A 21,136-nucleotide genomic window follows, 5' to 3' on the forward strand; every position below is an offset into this window, starting at 1 on the left:
TTCATGCTTTAAAGTTGACCTAGCTCTCATTTTGCTGCCCACAGAAAGACTCTGTGATTTTCAATGTGTGGGACATTGGTGGTCAGGCCAGCATGTCCACAGTGAACCAGTGTTTCTTTACTGATAAGGCTTTGTATGTGGTCATCTGGAACCTTGCAATGGGAGAGGAAGCTGTGGCCAACCTGCAGACATGGCTGCTCAACATAGAGGTAATTTTTTTCTTTATTGCAATAGTGAGAGATATGACAATTCATACAGGATGTTTAGGCTGGAGGCGCATGAGGGAGATTTGTGTAAAAGTGTGGATGTCATAGAGCAGCAATATGTAGGAACATGTGTAATCTCTGCTGAGCATGGCGTGGAAGTCCAGAGGTCGAAATTAGATACCCCTCCAAGGGTAGCTGAGAATAACCAGACTAAGATTCTGTGGGACTTGCAGATCCAGATGGGCAAACTGGTGATGGCTAACCAACCGGACATAGTAGTAGTGGTGGACAAGCAGAGGAAGAATCAGAATCAGAAAGGGTTTTATTGCCAAATGTTGAGCGGGTTTACAACATTAGGAAATTGCTCCGGTGCTTCAGTGCAAACATACTGTCATAAATTAAGCTTAAATAGACATGAAAATAAAAATAAGAATAAGAATTAAAAGTGCTACGTAGAAAGATATATACATGAGTGCAGGTGGTGATCAGTGCCAAACATGGAATGATGCAGTGAACACAGCGTAGGGTCATGTGTTAGTGGTGGGAACAGTCATACGGTTATTGTTCATGTGTCCAACAGCAGAGGGGAAGAAACTGTTCTTATGGCGAGAGGTTCTGGTGCGAATGGACCGGAGCCTCCTGCCTGAGGGGAGCAGGTCAAACAGACTGTGTCCAGGCTGAGAAGGGTCAGCTGTGATCAGAGCTGCACGCCCCAGTGTCCTGTGTCCAGTGTCCAGTGAAGGGTGTAGTAATAGATATAATAGCTATACCACGTGATAGCAACAGCAGGAAGAAGGAACATAAGGGCTGAGAGAGGAGCTCGAGAAGATGTAGAGGTGAAGGCAACCGTGGTAGTCGGCACACTCAGGGCCGTGACCTCCTAACTGGGCAAGTGGATCCCCTGGTGACATCCTCCCCATTTTTATTTTCTTAAAGACTCAAGTCGTTGGGTATAAGAACCTGATGAGCTTTCTGTAATAAAAATATGTGTGTGGTAAGAGTGAGTGGAAGGTGTTCCGGTTTAAAGAAACTGAATTTTGTTCTTTGACTAAATAAACGAGCCACATGGCAGTCGTGTTAATGGAAAGAATGTTGCTTCCATCACTTCTGAAATTGTCTTTTGAAGGATAGTCTCTAATTGGGCTTCCTGGATTTTTTCTGTTTGTTTTTTTTGACCACAGTGAAATGTTTTCCAAGTTCTTTGTCTTTTGAGTTTTAGCTATAAAAAAGAAGAAAAGAAACTTTACTCCAGACAGACGTGTCAGTCAATGTAAGTCTATGTCAGACTAGTGACCCCAGCAACAGCAGAGCTGCGTGTGGTGTGTTGATTCCAGGTTTAGTTAGAGCCCAAGATCTTTAACAAATGTATGTGGCTTGGTGCATGAATTGATCTTATATAATAAACTGACATCTACCATGAAAAAAAAATTCAGTAGTAGTGATTATTGATATTAAACTAATAGAATAGATACACCTGTGACACATCGGTATTCATTCTCTGTTTTACAAATCAAATCTTCAGGTTATTTTGTCATTTTTATGCTTCAGTTATTATGTCATTGCTTGTGTGCTGTATGCTACAGGCACGGGCCCCTAACTCTGCAGTGATTGTAGTGGGAACACATCTGGATCTTATTGATACCAAGTTTCGTACGGAGAGACTGGCGACACTGAGGGCTTACGTTTTGGCTCTGTGTCGATCCCCATCAGGGACTCGAGCTGCTGGTTACCCTGATATCACCTGCAAACACTTGCAGTAAGTGCACATTTAACTTTTCTATTGCTTATTAACATTCGACTTCCATGCCAATATTGCTTTTGCTCTGTTTACTTCGTGCAAATTACAGACCATCTTACAGATCATCTCTTTTCGGAGTATTTATTCTTTTGTGTGTTTGTATACGCGTGCGTGCTTTTCTTGGTTTTCAGTGAAGTGTCCTGTAAAACTCTGGAGGGATTTGATGGTCTAAAGATGCTGATCTACCAAGTGGTTCTCTCCATGAAAGATAACAGCAGCTTAGCCTGTGGTGGCAAACTGCTAGGCAGACTGGTAAGCAAGCTAATGGTAAATGGCCTGTATTTATATAGCACTTTACACATCCAGTCATCCACACATTCACACACACATTCACACACTGGTGATGGCAGCTACCTGGGGCGCACTGACAGAGGCGAGGCTGCCATATCGCACCATCGGCCCCTCTGACCACCACCAGTAGGCAACGGGTGAAGTGTCTCGCCCAAGGACACAACGACCGAGACTGTCCTAGCTGGGGCTCGAACCGGCAACCTTCCGATTACAAGGCGAACTCTCAACTCTTGAGCCACGATCGATTATAATCATGTACATGCAGAGACAGTGTTGCACTTTGACCCTTCAGAAATAGTGTTTGCTTTCTGTATAAATGTATACAGTGTTTTTAAGAGTTATTTTAAATGACCTAGCAGTGGGAAACTGATATAGTAATCTTTATAACCATGTGTTTTGTCAGCAAACTCTATGCAGAAGTTTTAATTATTTATTCACTTATAATAAACATATTATCCCTCAACCTTAAGTGCAAGTTCTTGTGAGTGCGATAACCGGTGAAGGAAGTCACCTAGAATTTTCAAATTGATACCATAGTTGTGTCTACTAGGAGACTGAGGGGGTCGCACAGGTGGTGCCAGTTTTGTATAAATACAGGACTCTGTATGAACTTTTTATGACAATTTTAAAGTGATAGCATAGGGTTCCTATTTTACTTGAAAGCAAAGTAAATTTGTACCACTGTTGTCTCCTCCAGATTCCCAGAAGCTACCTGGCACTCCAGGAAATAGTCATAGCCGAGAAGGAGAGGCGACATTCCGAAGGAGAGGTCCAGTACCTAACTGATGCACAGCTAAATGACATCATTGAACAAAACCCAGGAAGTGACATCAGAGATTACGAAGACCTGCAGACTGGTATTATGACAGCAAGCATTTGAAATGTGGAAATCATTTATGAAAATTCATACATTTACATTCTTTATTTGGGACATTTTTCCATGTAATGTGATGAGCCAATACAGAGTCACCAGTCAGTGAGTGGGTGGAAGGTGTCTCCTTCAAAGCCATTGAATAAAGTCAGCCAACAACAGTGAACATAACAGCTGTGTACATTACCATATCAGTCTTTTTGGTAACATTGTATCTCCTAACATTAAGTTGCCACTTAAAGAGATTCCAAAGAAGTACTCCGTTTTAATGTACAAAACAAAGCCTTCTATATTTTTCTGTGTGCATAAAACTAGAGATAATCCAGTTTATTTACATGGACACTTTGCTGCCACAACATTGGAAACAACTTTATTTGTTTATTGAAACTTTTGACAAATGTAAAAAATAGATTAAATATTTTTGCGCATACGAGTTTAAATTTGTATCATATTTGTTACCGCCAGCATTTTTTACAATTCATTTCTTGTTTTAAGGGGCAGAAAAATGACAGTGATCATGTAGAGGTCTCAAAAACTTGTATCAAATATGATACACATGCAGGATTATGCATTTAAGCAAGAGTGTCTATGAGGACGCCTTTGCTTTTAGAGCAAACCTCAAGAATCAATTAGCTCCTCAGTCCTTGAGTTCATTTTCACTGCTTTGTTGGTTTAAGAAAAATATGATTGTTTGGAACTTGTAACTTAGAAACTATGATCCTTAAGTGTGGTGTATGTTGTCGACATATAGAAGTACTGTATAAAGCTTTGAAATGTCACATTTGACCTTTTCAAGGACTATACGTTATTCAGAAAGTCAAAGTGAGAATAATGCTATGCATAGATGCACAGAAACAGTTTCTTACTGCCATTGTTTGTACATATTGTACATATTTGAACATATTGGGATGTAGGGAAGACTAAATGGAGATTCTTATTATACGTAGATTTTATTTGATATTTTTTTTACCTTGGTCAAACTTTCATTAATTCTACTGCCTTTGCTTTCATTGGCAACATTTAGGAAACTCAGTTCTATTTGGTTTTATTTATATCATGCCAAATCACAACAGCAGTTGTCTCACTGTGCTTTATATTGTTACATAAAGACAATAATGCAGAGAAAATCCCCAACACTTGAGGACAAAGACCCAGACAGAGTTTTAATTTATTTTAAAGCCTGTTTTATTTGTTCTCATCAGTCGTCCACCTGGGCCTTACTTAGAATGTCTCAGACTTTTTATCAGATTTAGTGCTCAGCTAAGATACGGATTTTAACATCCATGAACATACTAAAATGTTCAGTTTCTATCTCAATGTCAGAACAAGATCTAGAACGTGACTAAAGTGGGTGGATTGTGAGTCTTTACCAGTAGGCAATACAGAGCTTAGATGGAGCCGATGGGTGAGGGGATTAGCTCAGTACCAACTACCTGGAAACCTTCCAGGTGTCTTCCCTGCCTCTGCAGATAGAACAGCCACACCTGTTAACAGCAGCTCCCCTCTAGATCAGTGCACTTAGTAACTAATTGGGTTCAATTTAGTGGTTTGGAAAACGGAGCCCCAAGGGTCTAATACTTTCAAACAGCTGGAGTAACCTGTGAGAGCTGTTCATACTAATGTAGATTTTCATGTTTTTACCCTTACTGTTAAAGTGTGCTCAACTCTTTGGCTGATTAATAAGCTGGAGTGGAAGATTGCTGCCCCTTGTGCTCACGTTTGCTCTGTGTGTTGGTGGTCTGGGAGCAGACACAGTGTCTATGGGGACGTGGTTTGGGGGTGTTAATGATACTGGTTCACTATAAATATCACATTCAAGCTTGCATCCCAATATAATAATAATAATAATAATAATAATAATAATAGATTGGATTTATATAGCGCTTTTCAAGGCACCCAAAGCGCTTTACAATGCCACTATTCATTCACTCTCACATTCACACACTGGTGGAGGCAGCTACAGTTGTAGCCACAGCTGCCCTGGGGCAGACTGACAGAAGCCAGGCTGCCATATCGCGCCATCGGCCCCTCTGGCCAACACCAGTAGGCAAGTAGGGTAAAGTGTCTTGCCCAAGGACACAACGACCAGGACAGAGAGCCCAGGGATCGAACCGGCGACCTTCCGGTTACAGATGCGATTCCCAACCCCCTGAGCCACGGTCGCCCATAATGTGACATTTGACCTCTAATCTTATTTTTACATTTCACATCTGCCTTTCAAGTTGACTCAACAGGTCAGAAAGTCTTAAAGGGAGATTTAATGAGCTGCCTAGTTCGTTAGAGATACACTGTAGTATAACGTTATATAGCAGTCTAGGCAGAGGTTTCCACTCTAAATGCTGCTTATTTGTGAAGCATCACCACATCGATGTGTTATTTCTTCATTGTTTTTTCCTTTTTCTCCTTTCTTCCCGACAACCAGCGATCGGTTTCTTGATAGAAACTGGAACCTTGCTCCACTTTCCTGACACCAGCCATGGGCTTTGCACTCTCTACTTCCTATGTCCCGTGTGGCTGTCAGAATGCTTGGAGAGGATCGTACACCTCAAATCCTCTCGATATATAGCAAGAAATGGAGTGATCCAAACTGAAGACCTCAGGGTGAGACTTGCCTTTCTGTTGTTTTGTGTGTTGAAACTGGTGTTTTGAACTAATATCTATTGTGGTATCTGTTGTGCAGATGCTTTTGGTAGGAACAGGGTTCACACAGCAGACCGAGGAACAATATTTCCAATTTCTGGCCAAGTTTGAGATTGCCCTGCCTGTGGCCAACAACAGGTAATTTCTTCTGTCTCTCTCTTTGCAGTAGTTACTCATTACAGGTCCTAAACAGCTCTGAGGAAACATTGTCAAATGGGCAGCAGGAGGATTGTATGATATACAACTTAAAATTATTATCCTCCTAGGACCTGCGTCCACATATGTGGACATCGGATTTTGGGTTGCCTAGACCAAAATACTAAATTTCGCTCTACAAGGGCCTGATATCCACTTACGAGGACATCATACTACCACTGTCGTATCATAATTTAAAGCTATTGTCCTCTTATGTGGATCTCATTTTTCTTCAAAACAAAAATCAGGTTAAAAAAAATCACATAATTCTTTGTTTTTACATTCATCAGGTTGCAATCAGAGAAATTAGAAAAGCTGCCATGAAAGACTTCAGGTCGTAGGAGGTTAAAGGAAGATAAAGCAACTTGTGATGTGATTGACAAGTTGCTACTCTATGAGAGTGCAGTGTGTCTCAGTACATTCTCATACACCGGGAACATTTGTTTTCCTTTTGACATCTTCCAGCTATCTGCTGCCCCATCTACTTCCCCCTAAGCCAGCCCTGGACATTCATGGCTTCCGCCAGCAGACCCACAACACCCTCCAACGCCTTTTCAAGATGAGCTTCGTTCCTGCTGGATTTTGGGAGCGTTTCATTGCCAGGATGCTTATAAGCCTCCAAGAAATGGACATGCAGGTAGTTTCTCTTCATTCTCCAATTTTAATTGTGAGTTTTTCACTTTCGTGGCCTAAAATGTTGCATCTATGCAGTCATTTGAAAGCAAAATAAAAAGCACCAGGAGCCGGCACAGCAGGAATTCTGTGATCTACAGCTTTACCGGATCACAACAGAGGAGCCGCTGTAGCACCTTTAGAGTCCGACGCAGCCAGACTATCTACTGGAAGGAAGGACTTCTCGTCACTTTCGATGGAGGTTACCTCAGGTAAGAGCTGGAGCTAGAAGATATGGTCATTCAAATATTCATTAGACAAATAATTAAGATTGGACGTACATGGTGGGAATTTTAAGGGCGTCGACCTTTTGCTGTAGTTTCTGAAATGATTCATTTGTAAACTCGGAAGTTCAAAGATAAATGTTTTATCAAATTTCTTTAACAATTACTGATATTATAGTCATCTCTATTATCGTGCTTCTGTGTTATTGTCAATGTTCAGTGTTTTTTTATTATTGTTATTTATAGCTGAGATTGTGTTCATATGTATCACAGTACGTCTGAGTGCTTTTAATAATCAAAGCAAGTGGAAAATAAGACAACACGCTAAAGGGATGTAAACATTTTCTGTTTAAAGAAAATCTGAAATGTGGGCCACTACTTTCATAAAAATTGGCCTAAAATGGAGAATGTGCAAAGGACGAATATTCCAGCTTTGATGCTGATTTTGAGCAGTGAGACATGGAAAAGCCAGCGCCTCGTCTTCTCTGCTATTTGAATATCCTTTGAGTTGATGCAGATACTTGTCTATGTCTGTGCAGTGTGGAGTCATCGGATGTTAACTGGAAGAGGAAGAAGAGTGGAGGCATAAAAATTATCTGTCAGTCAGAGACCAGGGATTTCTCTGCTATGGCGTTCATCACAGACCATGTCAACTCTCTGATAGAGCAGTGGTTCCCAGGTCAGTACACTACGTGCTTTTTTGCAGTACCCTAGCAGAGCATCAGCTCACAGTATGTGAATCCCCTGTATCAAGCTGTACCTGGTAGCATTGAAAATACCCACTGAAAAAAGTCTGGGAGGTCTGGATTCACTTGGCTCGCTTGGGCACAGCCTGAGGAAATGATATGAATCCGCTTCCCCGTAGGCCCACCACTTGGGAAGGGCGGGGGCAGACATTAGGGTTGGGTATATTGTATGCTGGGTGGCAGACAAAGTTGAGGGTGGGGGTATGTTAACCATGCTCTAAGCTAATGGAGAAGGAATCTGAGCTAATATAGGAGGTGGAGCAATGCCAACTGGATATGGTTCAACTTTCTTTCACAGATATAGTATCATAGTAGACTGCTGTGGATCCAGTGTTAGTTGGCATACATCAAAGTGTGACTGGGTACATGAATGTTATAAAAGGGGTTTAGGTGGAGAATAAATATGCTGTATGAATGTATGTGATGGGTGAATGAGACGTGCTGCATGAGTTCTTTTATTTGCTTTTATCCAGGGGTCTTCAACCTGAAGTCAGTTATGGTAAATGGTAAATGGACTGTTTTTTAGAGAGCTTTACTACTCTATTTGAGCACTCAGCTTTACACAACTTGGCTCATTCACTCATTCACACCCACTCATGAAACCTGAGTCTTCTAGTCTACATGTCGAAGTGTCTTTGGGCGAGACAGCAAAGTTGCCTTTGATGCATACATCGGGGTGTCAATTATTTTAGTCATCGAGCAGTCTATCAATTATTCCATAGATTAATCAAGTAATTGGATAAGAAACACTTTTGCCTTTTTCCGTCTATCCATCCATTCTCTTCCATTTATCCTTGTCATGGTCGCCGAGGGGCTGGAACCTATCGCAGCTACCATAAGGCAAGAGGCCCTGCACAGGTCGCCAGTCTAACACATAGAGACAGACAACCACTCACACTCACATTCATGCAAACTCCACGCAGAAAGTCCCCGGCCAGGTGATGGAATCAAACTCGGGCAACAGTGCTAACTACTGTGCCACCGTGCCCCCCTTTTGTCTTTTTAAAGCGCCATAATAAATATTTAAAAGAGGAATGAGCTGTTCATTGGCTTCCATTGTAGAAACTGCAATGACTAAAATTTTTACTGCATACTACATCTGTCCCCAAAAAATCTTTTATTGTATTCACGTGGCAAAATTTGTAATTTTAATTATAATGTTATATTTTCTTAAATATAGGCTTTCTGACATTAATAACAGGCAAGTTTTTGTGCTGCTGAAAACAAGACGTTATGATGGTGTAGATGTTAATGAATATTAATAATGTCCAACCTAATAACTGTCAGTGGCTCAGTTTTACTGGCCCATGTGCATTATTGGCTTTTATTTTTATATTTTTAAATATTAATGCAATTTCATTAATACAATATTTTATATTAATTCACTTTCGATCTGAAAATCTTACTAAAGCCTTGAAATGAACATGGTCTAGTACATCTTATGTTCTTCTTAAAACTCAGCCCTGTTTGCTACACATATCGCTTCTATGTCAAATAGGACGGTTGCTGTCAGTATTCAGAAAGCTGTGTAATTTGAACATGGTCCATCTATCCATCCTCATCCGCTTTATCCGGAGCAGGGTCGTGGGGGCAGCAGCCCAAGCAGAGAACCCCAGACCTCCCTCTCCCCAGCCACCTCCTCCAGCTTGTCTGGGGGAACACCAAGGCGTTCCCAGGCCAGCCGAGAGATATAATCTCTCCAGCGTGTCCTGGGTCTGCCCCGGGGCCTCCTCCTGGTGGGACGTGCCCGGAACACCTCGCCCAGGAGGCGCCCAGGAGGCGCCCAGGAGGCATCCTTATCAGATGCACCGACCACCTCAGCTGGCTCCTTTCGATGTGGAGCAGCAGCTGCTCTACTCTGAGCCCCTCCCGGATGGCCGAACTTCTCACCCTATCTCTAAGGGAGGGGCCAGCCACCCTTCGGAGGAAGCTTGTATTGCGGATACAAGCGGTGGAAGCTTGTATCCGCGATCTCTTTCTTTCGGTCACTACCCACAGCTCGTGGCCATAGGTGAGGGTAGGGACGTAGATCGATCGTTAAATTGAGAGCTTCGCTTTTACACTCAGCTCTCTCTTCAGCACGACGGACCGGTGCAGCGTCCGCATCACTGCAGCTGCAGCCCCAATCCGTCTGTCGATCTCCGGCTCCCTTCTCCCATCACTCGCGAGCAAGACCCCGAGATACTTGAACTCCTCCACTTGGGGCAGGAACTCATCCCCGACCCGGAGTGGGCACTCCACCCTTTTCCGGCTGAGAACCATGGCCTCAGATTTGGAGGTGCTGATCCTCATTCCCGCTGCTTCACACTCGGCTGCGAACCGTTCCAGTGTGAGCTGGAGACCTTCACCCGATGAAGCCAACAGAACCACATCATCCGCGAAAAGCAGAGATGAGATTCTGAGGCCACCGAAGTGAAAGCCCTCCGCCACTTGGCTGCGCCTAGAAATCCTGTCCATAAAAATTATGAACAGAACCGGAGACAAAGGGCAGCCCTGGCGGAGCCCATCACCCACCGGGAACGAGTCCGACTTATTGCCAGCAATGCGAACCAAGCTCTTGCAACGGTTGTATAGGGATCGAATGGCCCGTAGCAATGGGCCAGACACCCCCTACTCCCGCAACACCTCCCACAGGACACCCCGAGGGACACGGTCGAATGCCTTCTCCAAGTTCACAAAACACATGTAGACTGGTTGGGCAAACTCCCATGCACCCCCTTGAGAGGATAAAGAGCTGGTCCAGTGTTCCGCGACCAGGACGAAAACCGCATTGTTCCTCCTGTATCCGAGGTTCGACTAGCGGACGAACTCTCCTTTCCAGCACCCTGGCATAGACTTTCCCAGGGAGGCTGAGGAGTGTGATCCCCTGTAGTTGGAACACACCCTCCGGTCCCCCTTCTTAAAGATGGGGACCACCACCCCAGTCTGCCAGTCCAGGGGTACTGCCCCTGATCTCCACGCAACATTGTAGAGGCGTGTCAACCAGGACAGCCCTACAACGTCCAGAGCCTTCAGGAACTCTGCAGACCTCATCCACACCAGGGGCTCTGCCACCAAGGAGTTGTTTAACTGCCTCAGTGACCTCACCCCCTGGAAATTGGCGGGTCATTCCCCTCATCCCTCGGACTTTGAACATGGTATCAGATTAATTTAACAGTTCATCTGCATGTTTTAATCCAGCTTCTGGAGGCTTACGGCAGACCTTTCACTATGTAAAACAAGCAGCGATGATGGAGCAGCTACAAAGTTTGCTTTCTTCACGTCAATGAATGAGTCGCGCTCGCTTTTTCCCTGTAAAGTTTTTAGTGGTGAGCACAAGAACAGCGTTGCTTTTTTAGATGCTTGAAACATGTTTTCTTTATCTCAACGGGAGCTCACCATCTCAGTAACAGGTTCGCCTCTTTGCTCTTTCAGGGCTCGCAAAATCGCTAGCCCGACGTCCCGGGGCTAGCGATTTTTTTCAGTCGGGGTACCAAAATCTATCTCTTCCCTGCCCGTCGGGCTATTGTAGGAAGGAAAAATATATGTCAATGCTTTTGCATTCTTTCAGAAATGTAGCTGAGTAATTATGTCATTGGCATCGGTGACCCACTGTCAATATGTGACATATAGAAATCGCGTTTGAATTTGCGCTTGTTTTTTTGCTTTCACTTTGCAATCGTGCGAACTGTGTATAGAGAGCGACAGCACTGATCTGTGAGTGATGATAATTTGTGCACCAATTCCTCTGACATCGTCTTATCAATCGTTAGCTTACTATGCAAACATGACAAGTGAAATCTCCCGCAGCTTAAACATGTGAGAGGTTGATCGCGCAGAGAATCGCTGAGCTTATGTGAGTGCGTGTGTAAAAGCAGCAGAATATATATTTTAGTTCTGCTGAGCCAAATAAGACAGGTCAGGGTGAAGAAGTGACAGCCAAAGAAAAGCTTACCACAAAACGGAAAAGTTATGACAAATCAGACTATAAGGCAAAAAGAAAGTGCAGCTTTATGGTTTCATGGACAAAAGAATTTCTGTGGCTGCAATATGACGAGCTAAATAACCAGGGCTGCACATAAGTGGTCCGCAGGTGCGCATTCGCTGTCAAAATAAATAAAAAAAAACGCGCACAAGATATGAAGTTGCAACGCGTGTTTGCGTACATAAGATTTTCTGGAGGAGGACAGACATTTGTTTAGAACTCTTAAAGATGTCGAAGAAGCTCCTTTAAGCAATTACTTTGGTGTTCCTCCACCTCCAAACAAATGTCAGAAGGAGTCCGAACCACAGAAGAAGCACGTATTCTCGGAAAAGTGGTTGCAGGAGGTGAGCTGGCTTCAAACAAATGATGAACGCACAGAGATGTGGTGCGAAATGTGCCGTGAAAATCCCACTCTAGCAGACAAAAACTGCTTTTTATATGGACGCAAACGCGCGTTGCAACTTCTTATCTGGTGCGCGTCTTTTATTTTGACAGCGAATGCGCACATGCGGACCACTTATGTGCACCCGTGTAAATAACATAATGTTCTGCCGCGTGTGTTGTTGGTTTTCCCTGGATTTCTGAGTCAACAAGCGCCTTTGTTACTGGGACCAGTCATTTTAAGAAAGGCCCCCATTAGAACCCATGAGAAATGCAAGAAACGCATTATTGCTCAGTCTGCAATATCTTTCCCAGAACAAACACCAATTGCAAATAACATACTAAAAATAAACCTGAAAAATCTGTTTAGAACAGCGTACTATGTTGCAAAGAGTGAACTACCACTGGCACAATGTAGCAGTCTTTGCAAACTTCAAAAAGCAAATGGCCTCGATCTTGGTTCCACTTGCCTCTTACCCTGTGACTTCAGTGGAAATTTCAGATTCAGGATCTGACACAGACTGATTCATGTCCTACACAGTTCTTACAAGTTCATAGAGATTTCTGTTCAATTAGAACCAAGTATTTGAGTTGATGATTGTAATTTTTATACAATGTTGTAATTTGTTTTTCAGCAATTTTTTGATTGATGTTTTGTTTCCTGTTTTGTTTCCTTTACAATATTATACATTAAAGTATAATATTGTAAAGGAAACAAAACAGGAAACAAAACATCAATCAAAAAATTGCTCTCTTTTTTTATTCGGGCTACTTACATTTATTTTGGGCTACCAAAAACTGAAGAGTCCCTGCCCGAAGGGCTACCAGGGATTTTGAAATTTTGAGAGCCCTGTCTTTGTCAGAACAGAGTGTTTGTGCCGCAGACTCCAGCTCCTCGTCAAACTGTGTGTGCCATGGTGATTGTCACTGGTTCTGCTGTGTTTTTCTTTCAAACTGGGAACTGCGTGGGCTTCATGTTGTCAAACTTTTCATTCATAGGCTGATCCTGAATACGTTTGTACATATGTACGTAATACGTTATCGCAAATGAAGATGAAAGGCTCGCATCTGCATGGTTTAACACATCGGTGTGCTACAGAGCCTTGTCTCAAGAATTTTTTGTAATCGAATTATTCAAATTACTTATGTGTCAGTGCAGCCCCTTAAAGAGTAAAAGTGTTTTGTGAATCCTTGTGTGAATGGATGAAAGTGCTTTCAGTACTCTGTGTTGTGCATCAACTCTGATTTTCAGCCCTCTGCTACATCTGTACATAAAGTGAACATACTTTTTTTTACTTTCTTCTAGCTTTGACTGGCAGTGAAAGTGATGGGAGTCTTCTTGTAGAGCAGTATGCCCCTTGTTCTCTCTGTGCCTCCCTGGGCCAAAAGAATCAGGTTGAGTTCCCAGCCAATGAACACAGCAAGGATGGAGATGGTGTAAAATGTGAAGATGACAAAGGAAGAGAAGCAGGGGTCTATTATTTTAACATGGAGGACTGCGTACTGGCTGCAGTGGAGAAGGAACACATCGTGTGTCCTCTGCATCCTGATCAGCCAGTTCCTCTTCAAGAGCTGGTCCCAGAACTCTTCATGACTGACTTCCCTGCACGGTAAACTCTAAAATTTCATAGATTGTTTAGACTGAAACCTATGAAATCTTACTCTGCTGGTTGATTGTGAGCTTGACTTTAAAGTTTCTCATCATTTAATTTCAAAGAAAAACATAGGCGTAAGGCAAGATAGCAGGACAGAAATCAAGGTCTGAGGTTAAAAGCCCTTCTTTAAGAAACTCTTAACTTTAATATGTTGTATGGTTAATATGTACACATAATAAATTATCATTTGTTTCTTTTTTTCTGGATGCCTTGTGAGCCAGATGTTTGATAGTAGTTTTGCATTATATAGTGTAGAATTCAAACCATATTTTGCTGGAGACACTAGAGAAAAACAACAAGAAAGTTGATTTTATTATTTTCTAAGTTATAATTAGAATACCACCTAGAAACTCCAGCATTTGAATGGAAATGGCATTTTCTTCGTTTTTGTGATTATAAAGTGCTTGTAGTAAAATGTTCTACATGCTTTATTTTGTATTATAGTGAAATATGACTACAGTGGGGCAAAAAAGTATTTAGTCAGCCACCGATTGTGCAAGTTCCCCCACTTAAAATGATGACAGAGGTCAGTAATTTGCACCAGAGGTACACTTCAACTGTGAGAGACAGAATGTGAAAAAAATATCCATGAATCCACATGGTAGGATTTGTAAAGAATTTATTCGTAAATCAGGGTGGAAAATAAGTATTTGGTCACCTCAAACAAGGAAAATCTCTGGCTCTCACAGACCTGTAACGTCTTCTGTAAGAAGCTTTTCTGTCCCCCACTCGTTACCTGTATGAATGGCACCTGTTTGAACTCATCATCTGTATAAAAGACACCTGTCCACAGCCACAAACAGTCAGACTCCAAACTCCGCCATGGCCAAGACCAAAGAGCTTTCGAAGGACACCAGGAAAAGTATTGTAGACCTGCACCAGACTGGGAAGAGTGAATCTACAATAGGCAAGCAGCTTGGTGTGAAAAAATCAACTGTGGGAGCAATCATCAGAAAATGGAAGACATACAAGACCACTGATAATCTCCCTCGATCTGGGGCTCCACGCAAGATCTCATCCCGTGGGGTCAAAATGATCATGAGAACGGTGAGCAAAGATCCCAGAACCACACGGGGGGACCTGGTGAATGACCTGCAGAGAGCTGGGACCAAAGTAACAAAGGTCACCATCAGTAACACACTACAACGGCAGGGAATCAAATCCCGCAGTGCCAGACGTGTTCCGCTGCTGAAGCCAGTGCATGTCCAGGCCTGTCTGAAGTTTGCCAGAGAGCACATGGATGATACAGCAGAGGATTGGGAGAATGTCATGTGGTCAGATGAAACCAAAGTAGAACTTTTTGGTATAAACTCAACTCGTCGTGTCTGGAGGAAGAAGAATACTGAGTTGCATCCCAAGAACACCATACCTACTGTGAAGCATGGGGGTGGAAACATCATGCTATGGGGCTGTTTTTCTGCCAAGGGGACAGGACGACTGATCCGTGTTAAGGACAGAATGAATGGGGCCATGTATCGTGAGATTTTGAGCCAAAACCTCCTTCCATCAGTGAGAACTTTGAAGATGAAACGAGGCTGGGTCTTCCAACATGACAATGATCCAAAACACACCGCCCGGGCAACAAAGGAGTGGCTCCGTAAGAAGCATTTGAAAGTCCTGGAGTGGCCTAGCCAGTCTCCAGACCTCAACCCCATAGAAAATCTGTGGCGGGAGTTGAAAGTCCGTGTTGCTCGGCGACAGCCCCAAAACATCACTGCTCTCGAGAAGATCTGCATGGAGGAATGGGCCAAAATACCAGCTACTGTGTGTGCAAACCTGGTAAAGACCTATAGTAAACGTTTGACCTCTGTTATTGCCAACAAAGGTTATGTTACAAAGTATTGAGTTGTATTTTTGTTATTGACCAAATACTTATTTTCCACCCTGATTTACGAATAAATTCTTTACAAATCCTACCATGTGGATTCATGGATTTTTCTTTTTTCACATTCTGTCTCTCACAGTTGAAGTGTACCTCTGGTGCAAATTACTGACCTCTGTCATCATTTTAAGTGGGGGAACTTGCACAATCGGTGGCTGACTAAATACTTTTTTGCCCCACTGTATACACCATTCAGAAATTGTCACTAGTTGCCTTTTGCTATATGAAGTCGTTTTATTATTACACTAATTGCCAAAAGTATTCACTCACCCATCCAAATCATTGAATTTAGGTGTTCCAAAATGTTCAACCTGAAGCGCAAGTGGGTTCTGCAGCAGGAAACGAACCACAACACACCAACACACTACCTCTAAATAGCTTAAGAAAAACAAAATGAACACTTTGGAGTGTCCTTGTCAAAGTCCTGACCGGAGTCTGATTGAGATGCTGTAGTATGACCTTCATGCTTGAAAACCCGTCAGTTTATCGCAAATGCTTGATTGGAGTTGTTTGTTCTAAGAGTGGCCCAACAAGTTATTAGGTTTAGGGGGAAATCATTTTTTCACACAGGGCATATAGGTTTTTCTGCATGCAACATTGAAGCAGCTCAGAGCCTAATAATTTCACTCATGTGCCATTGTTACTTATATATGACAAATAAACGAACAGGGCAACAGCTAGTGGTGCAAGCAGTGGGATTGTCTGGAAAGACGAAGCTTGTCATCACTGGAAACTATCTCAATGCAGAGAGCTATCGAGATGAGATTTTGGAATACGTGGCAATCCTATGGCACCACAGTCTGGAATCAAACTCCATCTTCCACGATGACAGCGTTCAACCAAGCAGAGCAAGTTTTATTAGAGACTACTACCAGAATTTGGGAGTGGAAAGGATGGAATGGCCTGCCTGCAGGCATGACCTCAACCCCATTTAAAACTTGTAGGATCAGCCTGGGTGTGCTTGCTGTTCATACAGAGTGACCAACAACACCACACTGGCTGACTTGTGACAAATGCTGGTTGAATAATGGGATACCAGGTTGCTGTGGCCGTGTGGTTTTTCCATGTGCTACTGAGGCGCCTGTTTGAGGCGCCTGCCCTCCCTGGGGCCAGCTCCCCCACTGACCCCAGTAAGCACCCCCGCCAGGGAAAGGGGGCCCAGGCCCATCCGGACCGGGGCCCAGTTCAGCAGCGCCGCCCGGCCCCACCACAGAGAAAACTGCCCCGCCTAGCCCCGCTGCACGCAGCCACGAGGAAACCGTCACCTAAGAGCCAATAGAGCCCTTAACAGGCCATGACCGCAACCCCGGGTTGAGCCCTCCAAGGAAGATGCTCCTGGGGAACCCCCCGACGCCCCAAGCCTGTCCCTACCCCCACACCAATCACAACAGCGAAGGTGGGACCAAACTATGTTTGAGCTGATAAATGGTAGGTTGAAATCTCTAGATTATTGCGAAGTGCTTGTTCTACATCTAGCCAAGGCTAGATGTAGAACATCTAAGAGGGTATGTTTTAACCATCCTGAGATAAACTGAAGCCTGTTGGCTAAGAAGTAGTGCTGAAAGTTAGGCAGTTCTAGTCCTCCTCTATCCTTGGTCTTTTGTAGTGTTTTTAAGCTTATACGTGGGGGTTTATTTTTCCAAAGGAATTTGGACATACATGAATCTAGAGATCTGAACCAATCTTGTGGCGGTTTAGTTGGGATCATTGAGAATAAATAATTTATTTTTGGTAAGACCATCATTTTTATAGCGGCAACCCTTCCCATGAGTGATATGGGTAGACATTTCCACCTAGCCAGATCATCTTCTACCTTCTTTAAAAGTGGGATATGGTTTAATTTAGTTAGATCTGCAAGCTTGGGAGAAACATTAATACCTAAATATTTTATATTTCCCGATTGCAGTGGTGTAGAAGAAGAATTATGGAGGGAGCAATTAATCGGAATGACTGTAGATTTTGACCAGTTAATTGAGTAATCTGATATTCTTGCAAAAGAGTTTATCAATTCAATCACCCCAGAGATATTGGTTTGTGAGTTTTGGAGAAAAAGTAACACATCATCCGCATAAAGGCTGATTTTATGTTCCACGTTCTTGCATTTTATGCCCTTAATTACTGAATTCTGTCTAATTGCTGCTGCTAGTGGTTCAATAAAAATTGCAAACAGTGAAGGGGAGAGTGGGCATCCCTGCCTGGTGCCCCTCAAGAGACAGAAGCTGGAGGATGTCTGGTCATTTGTTCTAACACAAGCTGTTAGGGAATTATATAATATTTTTAACCAGTTTATGAAAGAGGATCCAAAACCAAATTTGTGTAAAGTTGCAAATAGAAATTTCCAGTTAACTCTGTCAAATGCTTTTTCTGCATCTAAAGAAAATATTGTAGTTTCAATGTTTTTACTGTATGAGTAGTCTATCAAATTAAGTAATCTATGTGTATTTGTTGATGAGTGCCTACCTTTTATGAAACCAGTTTGGTCAGGATGAATTAAGAGGGGGGTTATTTTCTCTAATCTCTTTGAGAGAGCTTTGCAGATTATTTTAAGGTCTACATTTACATATCCAAAGAAAATAGTTGGTAGAGTGAAAAGAAAGAAAACACAAATAGATCAAAAACGGTGTTAAAGTAGAGGGTAAATAATGATCACACAAAGAAATGAATCGAAAGCCATCAGAACACAAAGATAGCAATCTGGTAAAGGACCTCTAATGCAGAGCACATCAATTATACGTATTCATACTTGTGAACTGTCAGTACACTATCGTCTGATTGCTTAAAATATTTAATGCAATGAAGTGTCACATGTGTATTGAAATGTGCATTTGTAATAATACTGTTGTTAATAACAATAATTCTTCTCTGTAGTACTCTACTTTTCATGATGTCTTTCCATTATAACTCTAACATGATGTAACTGCACATATACTAAATGGATATATAGCTGTTATGTTTTTTACCCCAAAGTGAACACTGTCCTCAAAAATCCATTATTGTTTTGGTTTGATTTACTTTGTTTGTAAGGACTAAGGTAGGCTCAATGTGACATGAGACTGATTATCCAGGTGAGACAGTGTACAAGCAAATGTCAGGTTTGGGACTTGATGATTAACAATTTTTTGTGTGTGTGTGTGTGTGTGTGTGTGTGTGTGTGTGTGTGTGTGTGTGTGTGTGTGTGTGTGTATTAGGCTCTTTTTGGAGAAGTCCCAGCTGGAGTATTCTGAGGAGGAAAATGACATCCTTGGCCAGGGTGGCAGTGGGACCATTATCTATCGAGCCCGATATAGTAACCAGCCAGTAGCTATCAAACGCTTCCACTTCAAGAAGTGTCAACAGCAGGCAATCAGCGAGACAGGTAGAGAAGCATTTCAGAGTTTTTTTGAGTGTATATAGATTTTAACAAAATAAAAACATCTGAAATCTTACACTGAATATTTGGAAAGCAGATGATGGAAAATATTGCTGGACACCCCATGACATGATCCTGTCACAATACTTCACTCACGATAAAATGCCATTTTAATGCCATTTGCCATTTTTAACACATTGTTTTGCTTCAAAATGGGATTTTCATGCGTACCAACACTATCACTAAAACCTGGTATTAGTGTTGGCATGAGACAGTTTTCTATCAGGCTGATGTCAGTCTGCAGCTGAATGGGCTGGTAAGTTGGCAATTACATGCAATTTTCTTCTGATAATACAGTAAGAAAATTGTGTCTGATAATTTCAGACACAGAAGTTCACATTTAACTATTAAATTTGCACTCAGCAGCATACTTGCTTTATGGGAATGTAATCAAAATACAAACAGCTGACACCCAGTTAGTTGAGTAGGGATGGGTATCGTTTAGGTTTTATCCGATACCGGTACCAAACCGGTACTTTTGAAACGGTGCCGGTGCTTAAACGGTGCTCAAACCGGTGCTTAAAGAATGGAGAACACACAATTGGTCCAAAAACCTCTCATGTTTAGCTGTTTTTTTGTAAAAAGATAACAATGTTAGCCTTTTCTGCAGCTATGGGGCATATATGGTATCACTCTTGGCTGGAAGCAGTGCTTAAACAATGGAAAAAACACAAACTTTGTCCAAAAACCTCTCATGTTTAACTGTTTCCCTCTTTTTCTTTGGTCATTTTAGCCTTTTTGGCCAGGGTGAAGGGAGCATCTGCCATCAAACAAGAAGACAGCCGCATGTAACTACGACGGTGTTTGCTAGTTCACCTTACCTGCATTAATGTAATAACGTGGTTAGCCTACTCAACGTAAATTACACATGAACAACATTAAGCTACTCACGCAGAGAAGAACGGCTGCTGCTGCATCATCATCCTCATCATTTCTGCTACACTGGCAGGGCTAGGGGCCAGGACTCTCCTCTTCGGGTTTTTGGGGGATGTTGCTAACTCCGGGTCCGATAACAGGCACCACACCCGCAGTAGATGTGCTCGGTGTGAGGTCTCGCAGCAAGCTATCAAATACGGCGCATTTCTCGGCTTTTAAAAAAAACGCTATGCGTCGCCAGGTGTTTCATCGGATTTGAGGTGTTACCTCCTTTGACAGTATCACAGTATCAGCTTAAAGCACTTGTTGCTGCTGAGTTTGCATCTTTTGCTGTGAAGTACAGCCAGACTTTTGACCGCTTCGCCTTGGGCATTTTTAATCTGTAGCTCTGCTCTAAAAGAACGTACGTACCTGGACCCGCCTACTATCCTCGGAAACGTAAAATGATTGGCTAGAATCTAAAGTGTATCACAGCTCAGGAAAAAAAAAAGCATCGAAATGAAGCGCCGAAATGTGCGCTGCTTTTCGGTCTGGTTACTACCGTTTCTGTCAGAACCGGTGCCATGATGGCACCGGACACCGGTACCCATCCCTATAGTTGAGTCGCTTTGAGTTATGCTAATTCAAAAAAACTCATAGAGATTGATCATGTTTGCCACCTGTCTGCCTTTTGTACAGAGCAGCTGTTTCATTTACCATTTAAATATGATCAACCCATCTCTAGTAACTGGCTATATACAACAGGCCCTTGAAGCTGGCGTAGTTTAGTGTACATGTATAAATGTGTATGTATACGTGGATGGTATATCTTAAGCTTCTCGTACTCCATCTTTCTGATGTTGCTACCACTTGGTACAACTGTATCTGTCACTGTGGTAGATCCCAGTGTTGATCTTGTGCTTAGAGCTCTTTCCTGTGTTGCCATGATTAGTGCCTCTGTTCTGTCTTTCAGTCTCGCTTTGTCGCTGAGGGGCTTCAGGCCTATGTAGAATAACACTGGGGATATGCCATGTCTTTGGAAAATCTTGCTCTAGTGTACAGTGTTGTTTGCCACGTCCCCATTGAGTTCTTGATGAAGGCTCTTACGATTCTGTTGATCTTGTACAGTTCTTAGCATTCCAGGATCCATGTGTGAGGCACTGAGTTATAGGCTTTCTTTCATTCACTCATGGCTGTCCCATTGAAAATGACTGCTCTATCTACCAGTAGCTGGCATTTCCCCCCTCTGGTCTTTATGCCAATTTTCTTCTGGGCCCTGTTCATGTTTTAAACCATGCTTGTTCATCTTAACCCTTATGATGTCTAACAGGAGTTTTCATGTTGTGC

The 21,136-nt window shown here is 42.6% G+C and overlaps 1 protein-coding gene across 2 annotated transcripts in view; it reads left to right on the top strand.

Annotated features, from left to right (window-relative positions):
* lrrk1 (leucine-rich repeat kinase 1) overlaps nucleotides 1-21,136 on the top strand; it is an 83,596-nt gene that overhangs the window by 42,214 nt on the left and 20,246 nt on the right. For both annotated transcript variants that reach the window (XM_040002199.1, XM_040002197.1), the window contains exons 16-26: nucleotides 45-209; nucleotides 1,790-1,962; nucleotides 2,136-2,256; nucleotides 2,993-3,152; nucleotides 5,589-5,767; nucleotides 5,847-5,944; nucleotides 6,467-6,638; nucleotides 6,713-6,885; nucleotides 7,437-7,576; nucleotides 13,295-13,598; nucleotides 18,714-18,880. In XM_040002199.1, coding sequence (XP_039858133.1) covers nucleotides 45-209; nucleotides 1,790-1,962; nucleotides 2,136-2,256; nucleotides 2,993-3,152; nucleotides 5,589-5,767; nucleotides 5,847-5,944; nucleotides 6,467-6,638; nucleotides 6,713-6,885; nucleotides 7,437-7,576; nucleotides 13,295-13,598; nucleotides 18,714-18,880 — 1,852 coding nt within the window. The remainder of the gene's footprint in view (nucleotides 1-44; nucleotides 210-1,789; nucleotides 1,963-2,135; nucleotides 2,257-2,992; nucleotides 3,153-5,588; nucleotides 5,768-5,846; nucleotides 5,945-6,466; nucleotides 6,639-6,712; nucleotides 6,886-7,436; nucleotides 7,577-13,294; nucleotides 13,599-18,713; nucleotides 18,881-21,136) is intronic.

This window comes from Simochromis diagramma, unplaced genomic scaffold (genome assembly GCF_900408965.1).
Source record: "Simochromis diagramma unplaced genomic scaffold, fSimDia1.1 OVJJ01000430.1, whole genome shotgun sequence".
Taxonomy (NCBI): Eukaryota; Metazoa; Chordata; class Actinopteri; order Cichliformes; family Cichlidae; genus Simochromis; species Simochromis diagramma.